Genomic DNA, 16937 nt, shown 5'->3' on the forward strand with positions numbered 1-16937 from the left:
GCTGTGGCTGACAGTTCCCGGCGCTGTCGACGTCTTCAAGGGAAGCCCAGTGGCCGATATGAATGTGTCGTTTGTGCTGCTTGCCGAGCTGATCGCCAGAGAGGATGATGGACGCGGCACTGTTCTAGTAAAAGTGATCGTGGTAACAGACGTAGTGCCATTACTGAACGTAAATGTGCTGGTTGCTGTCTCGGTGATGGCTTCAACGCTGGATGTTTCCAGGCTCGAAGTGGTGGACCCGGAGTTCCCTGGCGTTATGGGGGAAGAGCTAGAATTCGTGCCCACGGTGGCGGATGTGGCGGGTGGGGCTTCAGAGGCAGTCGACGAGGCGCCAGACGTTGCGGGCGAGGTGATTCCAACCGTGATTGATGTTTGATTAGAGGAATGAGTCCCAGGGGAACCCGACCCGGTGCCTGTTGTGCTGCCGGAAGTCCCTGACGCTGTGGAAGGACGTGGTGTTACCTCAGCGGTCGTGGTCCCATAGACCGAAGCAGTGCTCCCCGAAGTCGATGGCCCAGACAGACTTGACGACGTTGAGACCACAGACGGCACAGAGCTAGTCTCGGACCCTGCAGAGCCACTAGCGAGGCTGCCGGATGAGGTTTGAGTATCTCGAGAGCTGGAAGGAAAGGAATAGCCGCCGCTAAAGCCCTCGCTTGTGCTGCTATAGGCTCCCGAGGTTTCAGAGGTCACGGCGCTCAGAGACGAAGTGCCGAGAGCACTGCTCGATGGAGGAGGCCCGTATCCTGTCTGAGTTAGTCATTGAGAGGCGTGCGACGGGTCTCGAGGCGCTGAGTAAAAACAGTATCTCACCCCCATATGTGGAAGACACCGACTCGACCGAGGAGGAGGACGACGACGACGATGAAGAAGAAGGTAAAATAAAAGAAAAAGAAGCATAATATGGAGACGAAGAGGCGAACGAAGAGGGTGAGGTTGTGGTGGTGGCGGTGGTGGTGGCGGCAACGGCAGAGGAAGTCGTCGTCTCTGAGTGAGGAGGAGGCTGGTATCCGTATGGCGGATTGGACTGGTGCTCCGACGCCCTCGGTTCAATCTTCCGAAAAGGCACACTGCCGTCGCCTTCCGCGCTGAAGATGACCTTGCCAGCAGCTTGACGAAAGCCGGCCCATAGCCCGTGCCTGTCTGCCAAAGTGCTAGGTAGGCAGCCCAGAAGGGCGGCTGCCCACGCGAAAGAGCGGACAATCCTTGAGCATCTCATAGCGAGGAGATTGCTTGGGCTAAGTCAGAGCTGCCGAAGGAAACAGGGGCCGAAGAAGGCAAGCCTGTCCCCGTAGGCGCACCTAGAAGAATGAATGAAGGACAGACAAGAACAACAGCTCAGAGTTGGCTCGCAGCTTGAAAGGGGAACAAGCCGAATGGCATAGCCGGGTTGACTCACACCAAGCAGGTTAAGGCACAGACAGGGCCTCTGGTCCTGCGGCGAGCTGTAAGATGAGCAAGGAGGGCCAGGCGGGCAAAGACGAGGGCGAAGGCGGAAGGGGGATATAGAGGGAGCAACCCATGTTTTCGGACTTGCCAGGGACACAATTTCCCGCTGGCGGTTTGAACGACCTGATAGGACGGGATGTCCGTCGGAGGGTGCTGGGAACTGACTGTGATGGCTGCCTCGGGGAGGGGAGGATGGTCTCACCTACAACGCCGACGAGAAGCCGTGACTGCGTTAGAGCTTCTTCCTCAGTGGTGGCAGCCTCTAAACACCGGTACTTTGTCACGCTCCCAACATGACCTCGCACAAGCCGTTGAGTCTTCCAGCGTCGCGAACGGACTCGTCATGTTGGTGTTTCGATCTGGAGCACAACACCTTGACGACCAAGCGACCCACGGTTGCACCCATCCTGTGGCCATTTGTGTCCAACAAAGCTGGCAAAGACTCGCCTTGATCCTGATCTTGATGTACCACGAGCCGTGACAGCGCAAGACACTCCGAGTTGATCCAGATCTCAACACTCCTGGTATCCATTGAGTGTGCCCAATGGGGTTCTTGATTTATGTGAATCCATGGGCTTCACCATCGCTGTAGATCCTGGCCAGTGGCTCCCCGCATCTTCCTTGATGTCTTTTTGTCTTGCCTCCTGCCGACCATCTCGGGCTCAACCTCCGCCTCCACATGGAGCAGGGAGCCGAATGGCCGTGGCGCCACTTCGCGGCCCTGGCTGCGTATGTCGGGTAGCTCTTGTGACGGATCACTCGGAATTGAGGTCACCTCGAACGGGAAATCTCCCTTGTGCGCGCAAGGTTTGGACCAAAGGCCAAAAAGAGGTGATCCTTCCCGAGTGCTCCAGTGTCAGACGGTAGGTAGTGTTTTGGTCTCTTCGTCGCTGGACGAAACCGTGAAAGTTGCATATCGGCTGCCGGCGGGTGGCCCTGCAGGGGCGGGTGAACGGTGGACGCCATGCGTGTAGCCGATGGCCAAGCTACTTGTTCCTGCATGATGCGTCGCACGTAGCTCGCCCGGGCCCTGGGTGTAAGACGTGACTTATCGGCCTGAACCTCGGGGTGGCATTTCTCGTCTCTATCAAGCGGCCGCGGGCGGAATGACACTTTTTGTCTTGGGGAATTTGAAGGGTGCGAACTGGAATAGCCTGCTGCATCAGCCAGCCTGAATGATCTGTTGTTTGTCGGCTCAAGACTGAGCGGAACGGCCGGCCGGGTCCAGCTCTTGCCCAGCTGGGGCTGAAGTTGAGCGGTGGGCTCTACGTGCGTACGACCTGGGTGCGAGGCCGGCGGGACACGGGTGATTCTGAGCAAAAGGGCGGGTCATCGCGAAACACCACTCCCCATCAATAGGGTAAGATAAGAATCACCCAGTTCAGACTCCTCCTGGGAAGGTTGTCGGAAGGCATCGCATTCGTTGTTTATCTTTGACAATTTTGCGATCATGTTATCACTTCCGGACCGCCTGTGTAGTCGATAGATGCCACTCGATCTTCCATCAGCACCCTCAATTATGAGAAAGAATGCGTAAGTGAGTTGCGAGGCGGGTATAAAAAGGGGAAGCTCCGCCCCTAGTGTGCACGACATAGATCTTGCTGTCAAGATGTCGTGTCTCCTGTTTTATCCGCTGTTACCACAGATGCCGCCCTTCATGACACTGCGGCATCGACTGGAAATACCCCCTCCCGTTAAGCAATTTTGTGACCCGGCACGCAAATGGAGCAATCTCGCCCATTCGTCCTGCTTTTCAGCACTTCTGGACCCTCACTCGGCTTTCTTGGCAGCTTCCCGCAGCTCTGGAGCAGTGGTCTTGGTCATTTCACTTTCCTTGGCCTCGATGTCCGCCGCCCAAAGAGCAGCGCCAACTAGTCTCCTGCTGTCAGCAACCGCGGCGCTCGTGACAGGTCAGACATGAAATCAGAACTTGCCTGTATTGGTGAAAGAGAAGAGTATCGAAGCAAGCGGGACCATCTCGAGGAGCGTGGCAACGGTGCCGAACCTAGCAGGGCCGGAAACGATTAGTTTGCGGGACCGTGTGTTGGACAGATCTCCAAGGAGTTCCGTGAGCCAGCTGGCGTTGCCGACGCGGGTAGGCTAGCCGAAGGCTCGTTATGGTGGCACCAACTCAGTGTAGACGCAATACTCCTGGGAAGCCCTCGAAAATATGGGTACTCACGCAGTATAAGGGCCTTTATGGTCCTCAAGCCACTTCGACCTTCTGGATGCTGGCCAGCCTTTCAGCTGGAAGTACTGGACCGAAGAGTAAGCTTCAGCACAAGGACAAACTTGTCCACTACCCAAGCTCGACCCACCCGGTCATGGACAGAATCACCACGAGAGCGCCCTGTCGGATGTTAGTCGCACGTCGTGCGTCTGAAGTTCCGAGTGCGGACTCTGACCTCGTAGTAGGATGAATGCCACGGTACCCACGACTGTGTCAAGGAAGGTCAGCAAGCCAAACCTTTGGAGGGAAACTTGCGTAAATTCTGGCGTCGTACCAGGAACAAAGTTGAGTGGCAGGTACATGACGTAGCGAACCAGGTCGTTAAGGCTAAGCCCGCTGAAGGGCTTTTTGATAACCTTTCCAAGCCTCTGGATCGAGTCTCCTCGGGTATTTAGCTCCCTGCCCTCGGCCACGATGCCGGTCGCATCCCTGGCCACCAGGGTCCCGTCGAACGTGTCCAAGAGTGCGTCTTGCAGCAGATAGTTCTTGGAGATGAGGCTGGTGATGGTCGAGCTCTCGTTGAGGATGAGGAGCGCCGTAGTGAGGACGGCGAGCGGCCCGTTGACAAAGGCCATGACGGCAAGCTGCGGGAGATAGGTAAAGAAGAACATGGACCCCAGCACGCCCGAGTACAGGGTCAGGTACGGCACGAGCTTCGAGCGGAGCGGTTTCCACAACGCCGGATGGCTGAGAAAATACGCGACTCCCTGCTACCTGTCAGGTACTGCAAGCTTCTCGGCTGCACCGTGGCAGTGGCACTCGTGCGAGGGAGCTGGCCCAACCTTGATGGGGTAAAGATAGGATCTGCTTCTGGCAGCCTCGTTGAGGAGGCGCTTGGCTTGGCCATAGTCCTCCCGCCTGCGCTGCTGTTAGTCGAGGATGACGAAGAAGAAGAGAAAGGATAAAAAAGGAGAGAGAGAGAGAGAGAGAGAGAAGAGGAAAAGAAGAACGCCGCCCCTCCTTTCTCCCATTATCACCCAAAATTCAGCACGGCAGTGTGTGACGACTTACGCAGCCTCCTGAGCCTTGTTCACAATGTGACTCGCCATGTTGAGCTTGATGAACTGGGTATTGGGTGGCTGGATGGTGTTTCTCTGAGGGAGGCGGATGAATGCTTGAAGTCAATGTGGCGGTGGTGGTGAAAGGAACGACATCTCATTAAGAACCATCAGTGCCCTGATCAGTGCCATGTTGTCCCAGTCGTGCGTCAGGAATCGTCGATAGAAGAGCGGAAACGGGCTGTCGAGTGTTGGTCCATGTCGTCATTGGCCCTTCCTTGTTGGCTGGCACGACTTGACTCGCGGCACCCAGAGACCCCACCGAGGACCTCGCTGAATTCCTGGCAATGACAAGTACAAAAACGGCGTATGCAAGCTCAGCGAGGTATTCTCCGTACACCAAATATTCAGACCCAGCCTCCCTATCCCTTCAGTTCTTACCATCCCAATCCCCTTCTGCCCAAACTCCTGCTGATGCAGATCCATGCCCAAAGCCATCACTATCTCGATGTCGCCACTTGGACCAATGACGAACTCTCATATCTTGATGATATAATCGTGAGCGTGCGGGAAAATACGTCTGTGCAGACCGAGGGTTCGACCATTGTGCGTATCCGGGCCGGTGCCGACATGCTCCTTGGTGGGAGAAAGGGAAGTTTCTCATGCTGCGTGCGAGCACCGAATTACAACATACAGGATATGGAAAAGGTAGGTACCGAATGGAATGGCCGTAGATGGAGCAGCCGGCACAGCCCGGCGTCGTCATGGTCCGACAAGAGATCCGTCTATGAGTAGAACGCCTCAAACAAGTAGATAAAGCCGAAGAAGAGGAACGCAACGGCGCCACCGACAGTGACTGGGAGCGTATTAGCACAATCACAGAGACACCAACAAAAAAAGGCGAGCTGGAGAATCGCGACTCACCGACTTTGAGGCTCACTTTGCCCGCAATGGCCCTGCCTCCAATAACGGCGACGCCCGTACAGCAGGCATGGCCCAGGACGGCGCCCAGCGTAACCCACCAGTAGTCCTGGCCCGCCGCCATCGCAATGGTTGCGATTTGGCTGCGGTCGCCCCACTCTCCCAGGAAGGTCATGGCAAAAGTCTGGACCCAGGCCGGGCTGAGAAGCAGCGAGAGAAGGTTGTTCAGCCCGGAGACGAATCCCATAAGAGCTCCCGGTCGCGGCGACGGGCTCCGCCCTTCGGGAGAGCTCGACGGGCTCCGAGCCGGTGCCGGGAAGCGAGATTTGGACCGGCTCTTGCGGCTGCCGAGGCCCATTTCCAAAGCATACGGCGAGACGCCCGATCCGGCCCGGCCTTCTCTCCTGGCAAGGCTCTCCTTCTCTTCTAATTCCATCTCCACCTCCTGCATCTCGGCCGACACGCCCTCATCCGGGCTCATGGCGAGTCCCTCACGAAGCAGGCGAGCCCCAAACACCAAGAACAGCAAGGCGGCAAGAAAGGTCGTCACCCGCTTCGGAATCAACGTGGGCACGGCGTGCCCCAAGACGGCCGAGAGCACCGTCATGGTAATCAAGGCGCCGAAGGCGGCTGTGAACACCACCACGCGGTCGTGCTTCATCGCCATGAGCGCGGCCACCAGGAAGGTCTTGTCGCCAATCTCCGAGAAGATGATCATGGTAAAAGACAGTATGAACGAGTGGAACGGCTGGATGAGGCCTTCGTTGCCTTCCTCCGCACTCTCCTCGCTCTTGAGCGGCTTTTCGCCGTTCGAGACGTCCAAATGGTCGATCTTCGCGACGGACTCCGGAACTGGGGGGGACGTGCCGTGGGTCTTGTCCGGCAGGTCGGCTGGTTTCTGTTGCAAGGTTCGTTAGTCATGCTGCAACAAGTTCTGGCCGGGAGTCGCATCGGTGGGCAAACCTCAAGCCCGGAGGCGCCGCTTGCCGTCTTGTCCTCGTATTGACCCTCGCTGTCGCCGGCCTGAATTCTCTCTTGCTCCGAATGCGGCAGCGGAGGCGCTTCTTTTGGTGTCGGTGGCTTGTTCTCGGCCTTCTCACCGGTCTGCTTCTCCTTCAATTTACGGTCCTTTTCCTTCTCGCTCACCCCTCCCTCGGTCCCCGTAGTGCCCTTCTTGGGTCCTGGCCGGTTCTTGTCGTCCATCACCCCGTCGTGACTCTCGGGTATCCTCTTCCCGTCCACCACCAGCGGGTCGGCGGGACGGTCTTTCAGAGGCGGTAGGTTCTTTGCGGACTCGGCATCCGCATCGATCTCGACGAACGGGCCGTCGTGCGGCTTCCCGTCTTTCCCATCGACAGGCGCATCTTTGGTACCGTATCGCCTCGCGGGCGGCACGCGATCCGCGATCGAGGCCGAATCCCGGTCCAACTGCTTGTCGGCGAGCGCGGCAGCGATCGCAAGTGAAGGGAGGAGTAGAAACAGGAGCGGCGACTTGCGATTTCGAAGCCTCATTGTGGTCTGCTGCTTGAAGATCGGCACGGAAAGTATGGAGGAGGATGGCGGGCTCGCGACCACACACGCAGCAGGGCCGGCGGCTGGCTGTCGCCGTCAGTTCCGGCAGCAATTGACAATGTGGGCGATAGAAGATCTCTGAAAGAGCGAAAGATATGTATAAAGGGAGCGTGAGAATCGAAAGATGCGTGGGCTGGTCGCAACCGTTGAATCTGGGATCGAAGCGGCTTCCTCGCCTTGCCAGGGGGCATCCGTCTGGTTGCCCTGGCGTGGGTGCAGAGAAAGGGGGAGTCCCGTTCAGCTCGTGCACCGCCCCCACACCTCCGCAAGCTTACCGTCCAGTATGTTGCACTCACGAGGTGATACGTAATGTTAGCCCGTGCAGATTTTATTTCCTCAGCCAATTCGCTGACTTCACCAGCATATAACTGGTAATTGTAATGCAAAGTCGAGGAGAGTCTCCAGTGTAGGGTCCGGTTTCATTTGTCGCATTTTGACTGTATTGTTACGCATTGATTACTTACACAGTAGGACGATTGGAAACGACAGCAAACCAGAGGGCCTGATGATGAAAGGCGCAAAGAATCGGATTGAGCCACTTCTACGGAATACAGGCACACATTAGGTAATTCACGTAATTTGTACCTCAGACTGACCTACCTCACTCATGCGGCGACGAGAAATGCACAGAATGATACCATTATTTCCACTGGAAATCAAAAATGACGGTTGTGCCAAGCGAAACGGTGGCAACAAGGCCAAAGTGGGGTCTGGCTTGAATCGAATGATAACTAACGGATATTTAGCGTTAAAGTCACGTGCACCGAGGCAACCACCATCTTTTTGGTGGGTCACGACCTTTCCGCGAGGCGACATTGATCAAAACAACACAACCTCATCTCCTCGACCCAAACCCTAACCCGAACCCTTCTACGCGTAGCAACGCGCGACTCATCGCGTTTGGCATTGAGATCACGATCAGTGGCGCCAGTTCAGTTCAAGCGGAACCTATCTTGGGTCTATACTCATGTCGGGACGGGGGAGAGCTCGTCCTGCTTCGCGCTCAGCGCCGGAGTCCAGCGCGGGCCCTGGCCGTCGATCGACGCGGCACCACCAGCAGCAAGAACTGCAGGAACAGGCTCCCGAAGAAGAACGACCAGCCCAACTGGAAGTTCCCATGTCTACGCCGGATTATCATGACGACATTGACCCTGCCATCACGGGTCCTCAGGATGGCAGCATGCCTCCTCCGCCTCTCCCCAGCGCTAAGGGCCTGCGTGGTCAGGACGGTCCGATCGTCGCTCGCCGGGGCACGCGCCGCGACCCACAGGCATCTAGCATAGCTAGTGTCAACAGCATGGCTGTGACGGATGCCTTCTCCCAAGCAGAGCCTCAGGGTAGGTGCTCCAGATCGGTCTCCCTAGGCGGCCGTTGGCCATGCCATGTTAATGACGCGTCACGCTAGGCTCCGCGTCCCAGAGGACAATCACAGCGCACTTGTTTGGCACAGCTGGCCCTGCGGCATCCGCCGCCTCCTCCGAGGGTGATTCAGCTCCGAGCCGGAACCTCGACAGGGTACGGCGCATGGAGCAGATGCTGCCGCGCCTGTTCGCTGCTTCCGAGAATCTCTTTTCCCATCTGTGCAGCGACCAGGGAGACGCCGAGATCTGGGAGATAGACCGCATCGGGTTCCGGGGTGCCTTTGCCGCATACCTTGCTCACTATCCTCCGGTGAGCGGCAACGGTGTCGGGAACGGTAACCCTGTCATCGACCTAGCTCGCGTCGCCAACGACATGCAGATTGACCAGGCCTCGCTCTCATGGAAGCCAATTTTCAGGACCATCTTAGCAGCCAACCTCGCCTCGCTGCTCGACGATATCACGCCAATCGATAGGCAAGATCTGCTGCCTGTTCTGCAGAAATGGGATTCGCACTTTCTCGACGGTATCGTCGGGGATGATCTGAGCAACTGGGACGTGGAGATGAAGAAAAAAATCATCGAGCAGGTCCTTATGATCCGGATACAGCTGTCCATCTTCACCCTCCAGAGTCTGCAGAGGAGCAGTCACACGCCGTTCCATCCTTATGAGCAGATAGCCAGAATCTGGTGTACCGGCGACGTATCTGCCGAAGCGGTCGAGTCTTTCTTGGGCGACGACCAGGATGCGCTCCAGCTTCGGCCGGTTATGCGGGCCGATCCGGCTGATGCTGAGCTAGAGAAGATAGCGAGAGATGCGGCTACTCTCCGGTTCACCTCGCTCTGTCGTATGCTGCCGAACGAGGTGGTTGTGGGGTTCGACCACGACATAAGCGACATCCACGAGACGACGTACACGATCGGCGAGTTCGAAGACGGCTTGCGGGGTTTCGCTAGGCTCTGCTTCGCCGAAAACAAAGCCGCCATGCAGCAAGGCCCCTCTAACGGACGGCACGCTTCGCTGCCGTTCGCGCCTTCTGACGCCAGTTCGCGAGCCGACTCGCAGATCCGGTCTCAACTCGAATCGGACGCGCTGGCTCACCAATTCAGCCAGGTAGAGTCCAGGTACGCAAGTTCCCTTTCCTTCCCTGCCTTATGGCTGGCTAACGAGCGCTCTCTAGCGCCCACCCTCAGTCGTTCGATCCGGAAGGTATGGCGATGTTGAAGCGACTAGGGCATCCCGGACCTGCAGGGTATGGTGATGGTCAGCTTCTTCCTCCTCACCCCCAACGCCCCGCGCCGTACCCACCCGACATCGGCGGCGCTCCTTCTGTGGAATATACCGGCCTATCCCTTCAGGGAGGCTTCCCACCGAACGGCACCACTTACGGTGAGGCAGCTGCCCAAACTCCTGGCAGCAGGAAGAGGCGCGCGCCCGCTGGACCCGCCGCGACGGGCGATGGAGCTGCTGGATCGGCCGCCCCGGCAGCTAAGAAGCCGCGAGCAAGGCGAAGGAAGAGCGATATTCCGGTCGCAGGCGCCGCCGCGGCGCTCGCTTCCACAGCTACTCCGCCAAGCGCACCAACGGCGCCCGCACCAGCGGCGCCCGCACCTATGCAGCCGTCGCAGTATCCGCCTTTGCCGGGATCTGACGACGAGCCTGACTTGGAAGCCCTGGCGCAGCGGACCAGGGAGATATCGGCCGCGGCCCGCAAGGTGAAGCAGCCGCAAGTTCGCTCGGCCTGGGTGCGCAAGGACGTGAGCTTGCTCATCAAGGCCGTGCACGCCTTCCAATGCAAGTGGAGCACCATCGAGAAGGAGATCAAGGCGGGCACGCTCAAATTCGAGCGTAATGTCAACCAGCAAGCGCTCCGCGACAAGGCGCGATTGTTGAAGCAAGATTTCTTGAAGTAAGTGCCAGCTCAGGCCGACACCCCCAACCCCTTTCTGCTCTCCGCCATCGGGTCTGTTCTCTGCCGGCCGTCGAGACACTCGCTAACCTGATTGCCAAATTCGAAAGAGCTGATGCCGTACTTCCCCGGGGTTTTGACCTTGTTGTTCTGGGCAAGAAGGAGAAAGAGGCCGTCATAGCTTGCGGCAAGAACCCATTTCGCAAGGAAGCAGACATCGACGAGAATGGACGCCCTATCAATACGGAATACAACCCGGCTGCGGAGGGCGCTCCGGAAGTTGAACCACAGCCTGAAGCCCAGCAGGAAGGCCTGTAAGGAGCTCAACCCGAGCCTCGGCCGGCAGAACAGGAGGCTACGATCAGCTAGGGAGTTTCACTGGCCGCCACACATTCACATGGCCATCGCGCAGATGAGCTGAGTGATTTGGGATGTTTAATGTTTTCGCTTCTGCTTTTTTTTTCCCACCACTAAAATTCGATGGATCCTTGGTGGCCTCACTCTTGAGCGTCGCTGTTGTTCATCTCGTCAAGATTCGGGCTGGTGTTGCTAGGTGAAGGCGGAGAGGGATTTCAGCCCGACACAGGCAACAAAAGGATTGACCTTGATGCGCGCAATGGTTCGGGAGCCTGGGAATTGTTTGCTTGTTATATGCTGTGAGGTATTGTCAGGGTTCTTACCTTCCAGGTTGTGAAATCAAGATATCTTAGGTAGAGGCGGCACAAGACGGAAGTGCCCAGTTTGTGCAGTGTTGCCTTGATTTTGACTGTGACCGAATCATACCTGGCAGGTAGCAGGCCGGAGTCGCTCACTGTTGAAAGAGTCCGTGCACGGCTTGGGAACATGTTGTGGGGCTGACCCCCAATTGGCAGGGTCTCGAATTGGCAACGTCGCGAGTTGGGATTCCCACAGAGGCTCGAGACGCTTGAGAGCCTGATTTCCCCCAGCCTTTTGCCAGTGCATCCTCGCGTCGCTCTGCCCACCATGAGCTACGGGAAGAAGGACGAGGACGCCGACAGCGGCCTGGTCAAAATCGACCGGACTCAGGTCTTTCAGGAAGGTGAGCGGGTTCCCTTTTTGATTCGCACCTCCCCCCTTCCCCCCCCCCAAACAGCGAGTGTGCGCGACAGCAGCTGATTGCAGCCGATATTGGCCGCCCCCAGCTCGCCTCTTCAACAGCTCGCCCATTCAGCCACGAAGATGCCGCGTGCTCCTCACCAAGATCGCCCTCCTCCTGTACACCGGCGAGAAGTTCCCGACCACGGAGGCCACCACGCTCTTCTTCGGTATCTCGAAGCTCTTCCAGAACAAGGATGTCGGCCTGCGCCAGATGGTTCACCTCGTCATCAAGGAGCTGGCCAGCTCCGCCGAGGACATCATCATGGTCACGAGCACCATCATGAAGGATACAGGCGGCAGCACCGACTCCATATATCGCCCCAACGCCATCCGGGCGCTCTGCCGCATCATCGATGTAGGACGCAGCCGCCCCCGGTGCGCATGTGTTGGATGTGCAGTTTCGAGCCCGGTGCTGACCTTGACTTCAATCAGGCCACCACGGTTCAGTCCATTGAGCGTGTCATGAAGACGGCAATCGTCGACAAGAACCCCTCGGTGTCGTCTTCCGCTCTCGTGTCGTCGTACCACCTCCTCCCGATCGCCCGAGACGTCGTCAAGCGGTGGCAGAGCGAGACCCAGGAGGCGGCCGCAAGCACCAAGTCGTCTGGCGGGTTCTCTCTGGGTTTCTCGTCGTCCTCTGGGAATCTCCCCGTCAACAACTCGACTATGACGCAGTACCACGCCATCGGCCTGCTGTACCAGATGCGGATGCACGACAGGATGGCGCTGGTCAAGATGGTCCAGCAATTCGGCGCGGCCGGCGCCATGAAGAACCCCGCCGCCATCGTCATGCTGGTCCGTCTTGCCGCACAGCTGGCCGAAGAGGATCCCCAGCTCCGAAAGCCCATGATGCAGCTGCTGGATGGCTGGCTCAGGCACAAGAGCGAGATGGTCAACTTCGAGGCGGCAAAGGCCATCTGCGACATGCGGGACGTCACGGACGACGAAGTGACGCAGGCGGTCCACGTCCTTCAGCTTTTCCTCAGCTCGCCCCGCGCCGTCACGAAGTTCGCCGCCTTGCGGATCCTCCACACCATTGCGTCCTTCAAGCCGCATGTCGTCAATGTGTGCAACCCGGATATCGAGCTTCTCATCTCAAACAGCAACCGCTCGATTGCCACGTTCGCGATCACCACCCTCCTCAAGACGGGCAACGAGGCCAGCGTGGACCGGCTGATGAAGCAGATCTCGGGCTTCATGTCCGAGATCACGGACGAGTTCAAGATCACGATTGTCGAGGCGATCCGGACGCTCTGCCTCAAGTTCCCTAGCAAGCAGGCCGGCATGCTTCAGTTCCTCAGCGGAATCCTGCGCGACGAAGGCGGCTACGAGTTCAAGCGAGCTGTGGTGGAGAGCATGTTTGACCTGATCAAGTTCGTGCCCGATTCCAAGGAAGAGGCGCTCGCCCACCTCTGCGAGTTCATTGAGGACTGCGAGTTTACGAAGCTGGCCGTCCGAATCCTACACCTGCTTGGTGTCGAGGGTCCCAAGACGTCGCAACCCACCAAGTATATCCGGTACATCTACAACCGGGTCGTCCTGGAGAATGCCATCGTTCGTGCCGCTGCCGTGACCGCGCTGGCCAAATTCGGCGTTGGGCAGAAGGATCCCGAGGTCAAGCGGAGCGTGGACGTCCTGCTGACGCGCTGCTTGGACGATGTCGATGACGAAGTCCGGGATCGCGCCGCCCTCAACCTCAGGCTTATGCATGAGGAGGATGAACTGGCGGCGAGATTCGTCAAGAACGGTAAAGCCAACCCCCGTGCCGCCGCAAGCGCAAACACTAACCAAAACTGTCGCAGACAACATGTTCGCGCTTCCCTTTTTCGAGCACCAGCTTGTCATGTACGTCACATCGGACGACAAGTCGGCGTTCGAGACCCCATTCGACATCTCGAAGATCCCTGTTGTTACGCGCGAGCAAGCGGATGCCGAAGACAGGACGAAGAAGCTTACCGCGACTATCCCATCTCTCAAGCCGCCCAAGGTCGGCCCCACCAAGACGGCACCGTCATCGGCCGATGCTGCCGCTTCTGCCTCGGCGGCGGCACAGAAGTACGCCCAGGAATTGATGCAGATCCCGGAGATGAACGAGTTCGGCAGCGTGCTCAAATCTTCGCCGCCGGTGGAGCTGACAGAAGCCGAAACCGAGTACGTGGTCAGCGTCGTCAAGCACATCTTCAAGGAGCACATCGTGCTGCAGTACGAGATCAAGAACACGCTCCCAGCGACGATATTGGAGAACGTGTCGGTGATGGCCACGCCGTCAGACGAGGAGGAGCTCGAGGAAGTGTTCATCATCCAGGCCGAGACGCTGCAGACGGACGTACCTGGCAAGGTCTACGTGGCGTTCCGGAAGGTGAACGGCGGAAGTTCCCTGCCTGTCTGCACCTTCTCCAACGTCCTCAAGTTCACCAGCAAGGAGATCGACCCAACAACCAACGAGCCAGAGGAGGGCGGCTACGAGGACGAATACGAAGTGTCCGACTTCGATCTGTCGGGCAGCGACTATGTCATCCCGACCTTCGCCAGCAACTTCGCACACGTGTGGGAACAGGTTGGCGCCCAGCCGCAGGCCGAAGAGGCCGAGGAGACATTACAGCTCAGCGGCATGAAGAGCATACCAGGTACGCATGCCCCCCCATCCCCCCCTCCCCCCTGTGCACTACGTTGTCTCTGGTCGGAGGAAACGACGCTGACGAGGGAAAACAGAGGCAACGGAGCAATTAGCCAAGACGCTGTCGCTCCAACCGTTGGAAGGCACGGATGTTCCCGTGAACCAGACCACGCACACCTTGAAGCTTCTCGGCAAGACGGTCAACGGCGGCCGGGTCGTCGCCAACGTGCGGATGGCCTACTCGTCCAAGACGGGCGTGACAACCAAGATCACGGTGAGGAGCGAGGAGGAAGGTGTTGCGGCTCTGGTGGTGGCATCTGTTGCTTAATGACCACGGGTTGGATGGATGCATGGCGTTATTTCGTTTATTTGCTGTTAAGAAAAATCAAGGAGCTTTCATTCGGTGGCTTCCTTTCCCCCGGCCCAACAGCTGCGCGCGTGTCCGAGGGGGGGTTTCGTCTGTGAAGGTTTGCGCTGCGATACAGATAGAGCCGTGCTGTTCCTCGGGATGATGGACATGGGCCAAGGGGAGATCGTCGAGTGAGAACGGAGATAACGGAAAATTGTTAGACGGTCGGGGTGTTAGCAGCGGTACTGCAGGACACTCAGCAGCGATTCGCACAGTGCAGGTAACTTCCGGATTTCTCGTGTCAGGTGCATCAATCAGAAACCTGCGAGAAATTGAAGATAGAGTTCATTGCTGAGGAACGCGACAACCTTGTTCCAACGACAATGCGAAGCTCATTGCAAACAATTCCATTGGGTGCAAACACGTTGGGAAGAACGGCCCAGCTGACCATCCTGGAGGGGAGTGGAAATGTACACAACACTCGGCAGTGCAGACGTTGGCACCCTGGTTCCGTTTTTTTCCTTGGCCTGCTGTTGCTCGCTTGCTTCTGCAACGCGCGACAGGGAATCGAGGGACGCGGCGCGGCACGTCATCCCGGGACCAAGGCGGAATGCGACAGGAGGAGAAAAAAAAAGGTTAGGACGAGCTTGGTTGTAGCAGTGGAGTGAAGATCTGCCTTCATTGATCCACTTCGCTGATTCCACCACTTTCTTCCGCTGAAGCTGCTTTATTCTGACCGCAACGCTCCTGTCCCACCCGCTGAGCCAAGGCACTCCCTCAACAAAGGCTCGCGTAGTGAAGTCTGGGCTCCCTTTTTACGAGCAACCAGCGGCCTGCCCTGCCATCCGCTCGCCATCTCGCAACCTGGAACCCGAAACGCGCGCCTCGAGACACCGTTCCGGCCCCGCAAGCAGACTGCCGCCAACATGGTGTATGTCCGGCAGGAATACCTGCCGAATCTCCGGCAGTACAAGTACTCGGGCGTCGACCACTCGCTCCTGTCACGCTACGTGCTCAAGCCCTTCTACACCAATGTCGTCATCAAGTGCTTCCCCATGAGCATGGCGCCCAACCTCATCACGCTGACGGGCTTCATGTTTGTCGTCGCCAACTTCTTGACGCTGCTGTGGTACAACCCGTCGCTGGATCAGGACTGTCCCGCATGGGTCTACTACAGCTGGGCTGTCGGCCTGTTTCTCTACCAGACCTTCGACGCCGTGGACGGGACACAAGCGTACGTTGCCGGACTTTGCGACTCCCTGGAGACTTGACAGCGGGAAAGGAGAAGCCGAGCGTGCTAACCCTCTCTCTTCGACTCGCCTTGCAGTCGGCGCACACACCAGTCCGGCCCGCTGGGGGAGCTCTTTGATCACGGCGTCGACGCCCTCAACACCGCGCTCGAGGTCCTCCTCTTCGCCGGCGCCACCAACATGGGCCAGTCCTGGAAGACCGTCGCGACGCTCTTCGCCAGCTTGCTGACCTTCTACGTCCAGACCTGGGACGAATACCACACCAAGACCCTCACGCTCGGGGTCATCAACGGACCCGTCGAGGGCATCCTCACCATTGTGGCCATCTACGCCCTGACAGGCTACCTCGGCGGCGCCTCCTTCTGGAGCCGCAGCATGCTCCCGACGCTGGGCATACCGCAGACCGTCGCCGGCGTCACCCTCCCCGCGCCCGTCTACAACCTCTCCTTCACCGGGTGGTACATGGTGCAGGGCGCGGTGGTGCTGGTGTACAACACGGCGGAGTCGGCGCGCAACGTGATCCGCGCGCGGCGCGCGCGCGGCGACCGGTCGCGCCACGCGCTCGTGGGGCTGCTGCCCTTCTTCGCGACCTGGGCGCTGATCGTCGCCTACCTCGCGCTGCAGCCGACCATCCTGCGGGGACACCTCGTGCCGTTCGCCGTGTTCGCCGGCATCGTCAACGCCTACTCGGTCGGCCAGATGATCACGGCCCACCTGGTCAAGCTGCCGTTCCCCTACTGGAACGTCATGGTGGTGCCGCTCGCCTGGGGCGTCATCGACTCGGTCGGCCCGCTGCTGCTGCTGCACAGCCCCGTGCCCTGGCTGGGCTGGCCCTCGGCGCTCGGCGACGGCGTGTACCAGGTCGCCTTCATGTTCTGCATGCTCGGCATGGCCGTCGGCGTCTACGGCAGCTTCGTGGTGGATGTCATCGTCACCATCTGCGACTACCTGGATATCTGGTGCTTGACGATCAAGCATCCGTGGGTGGAGGGCGAGAATGGCAGCGCATCGTTGCAGGTGAAGGGCGCGGCGGAGAAGAAGCAGCAATAATGCAAGGGGTCCTGCTCAGGAGGCGGTGGGCCCTCGATGCTGCTGAAGTCTTCGCTGCACCCCCTTCGCCGTCAACAACCACCGATATTCTTTTTCTTCCAGACGAACGATTGC

General features: G+C 58.4%; 6 protein-coding genes across 6 annotated transcripts; 4 read left to right on the top strand and 2 right to left on the bottom strand.

Annotated features, from left to right (window-relative positions):
• The first annotated feature begins 415 nt into the window (after window positions 1-415).
• On the top strand, window positions 416-1071 carry THITE_2111570 (uncharacterized protein). Its single transcript, XM_003651327.1, has one exon. It carries the CDS (start codon window positions 729-731, stop codon window positions 900-902), a length of 174 nt encoding a protein of 57 aa, XP_003651375.1. The 5' UTR covers window positions 416-728; the 3' UTR covers window positions 903-1071.
• A 2261-nt stretch (window positions 1072-3332) lies between these two features.
• THITE_2111573 (uncharacterized protein) lies at window positions 3333-4917 on the bottom strand. Its single transcript, XM_003651328.1, has 7 exons — window positions 4691-4917; window positions 4462-4537; window positions 3954-4386; window positions 3855-3887; window positions 3768-3799; window positions 3632-3705; window positions 3333-3454 (listed from the first exon to the last, which is right to left on the bottom strand). The coding sequence occupies exons 1-7, from the start codon at window positions 4726-4728 to the stop codon at window positions 3373-3375; spliced, it is 768 nt and encodes a 255-aa protein (XP_003651376.1). The 5' UTR covers window positions 4729-4917; the 3' UTR covers window positions 3333-3372.
• A 401-nt stretch (window positions 4918-5318) lies between these two features.
• Window positions 5319-7554, bottom strand: THITE_2111578 (uncharacterized protein). Its single transcript, XM_003651329.1, has 3 exons — window positions 6562-7554; window positions 5602-6496; window positions 5319-5533 (listed from the first exon to the last, which is right to left on the bottom strand). Exons 1-3 carry the CDS (start codon window positions 7108-7110, stop codon window positions 5463-5465), a joined length of 1515 nt encoding a protein of 504 aa, XP_003651377.1. The 5' UTR covers window positions 7111-7554; the 3' UTR covers window positions 5319-5462.
• Window positions 7555-7880: 326 nt separating this feature from the next.
• THITE_2111580 (uncharacterized protein) lies at window positions 7881-10921 on the top strand. The gene is made up of 4 exons (XM_003651330.1): window positions 7881-8507; window positions 8576-9653; window positions 9710-10438; window positions 10549-10921. The coding sequence occupies exons 1-4, from the start codon at window positions 8138-8140 to the stop codon at window positions 10754-10756; spliced, it is 2385 nt and encodes a 794-aa protein (XP_003651378.1). The 5' UTR covers window positions 7881-8137; the 3' UTR covers window positions 10757-10921.
• A 324-nt stretch (window positions 10922-11245) lies between these two features.
• THITE_2111582 (uncharacterized protein) lies at window positions 11246-14704 on the top strand. The gene is made up of 5 exons (XM_003651331.1): window positions 11246-11498; window positions 11602-11912; window positions 11990-13304; window positions 13360-14184; window positions 14270-14704. The coding sequence occupies exons 1-5, from the start codon at window positions 11423-11425 to the stop codon at window positions 14500-14502; spliced, it is 2760 nt and encodes a 919-aa protein (XP_003651379.1). The 5' UTR covers window positions 11246-11422; the 3' UTR covers window positions 14503-14704.
• Window positions 14705-16859, top strand: THITE_2111584 (uncharacterized protein). Its single transcript, XM_003651332.1, has 3 exons — window positions 14705-15158; window positions 15246-15757; window positions 15851-16859. Exons 2-3 carry the CDS (start codon window positions 15450-15452, stop codon window positions 16821-16823), a joined length of 1281 nt encoding a protein of 426 aa, XP_003651380.1. The 5' UTR covers window positions 14705-15158; window positions 15246-15449; the 3' UTR covers window positions 16824-16859.
• The last annotated feature ends 78 nt before the right edge of the window (window positions 16860-16937 follow it).

This window comes from Thermothielavioides terrestris, chromosome 2 (genome assembly GCF_000226115.1).
Source record: "Thermothielavioides terrestris NRRL 8126 chromosome 2, complete sequence".
NCBI classification, from domain to species: Eukaryota; Fungi; Ascomycota; class Sordariomycetes; order Sordariales; family Chaetomiaceae; genus Thermothielavioides; species Thermothielavioides terrestris.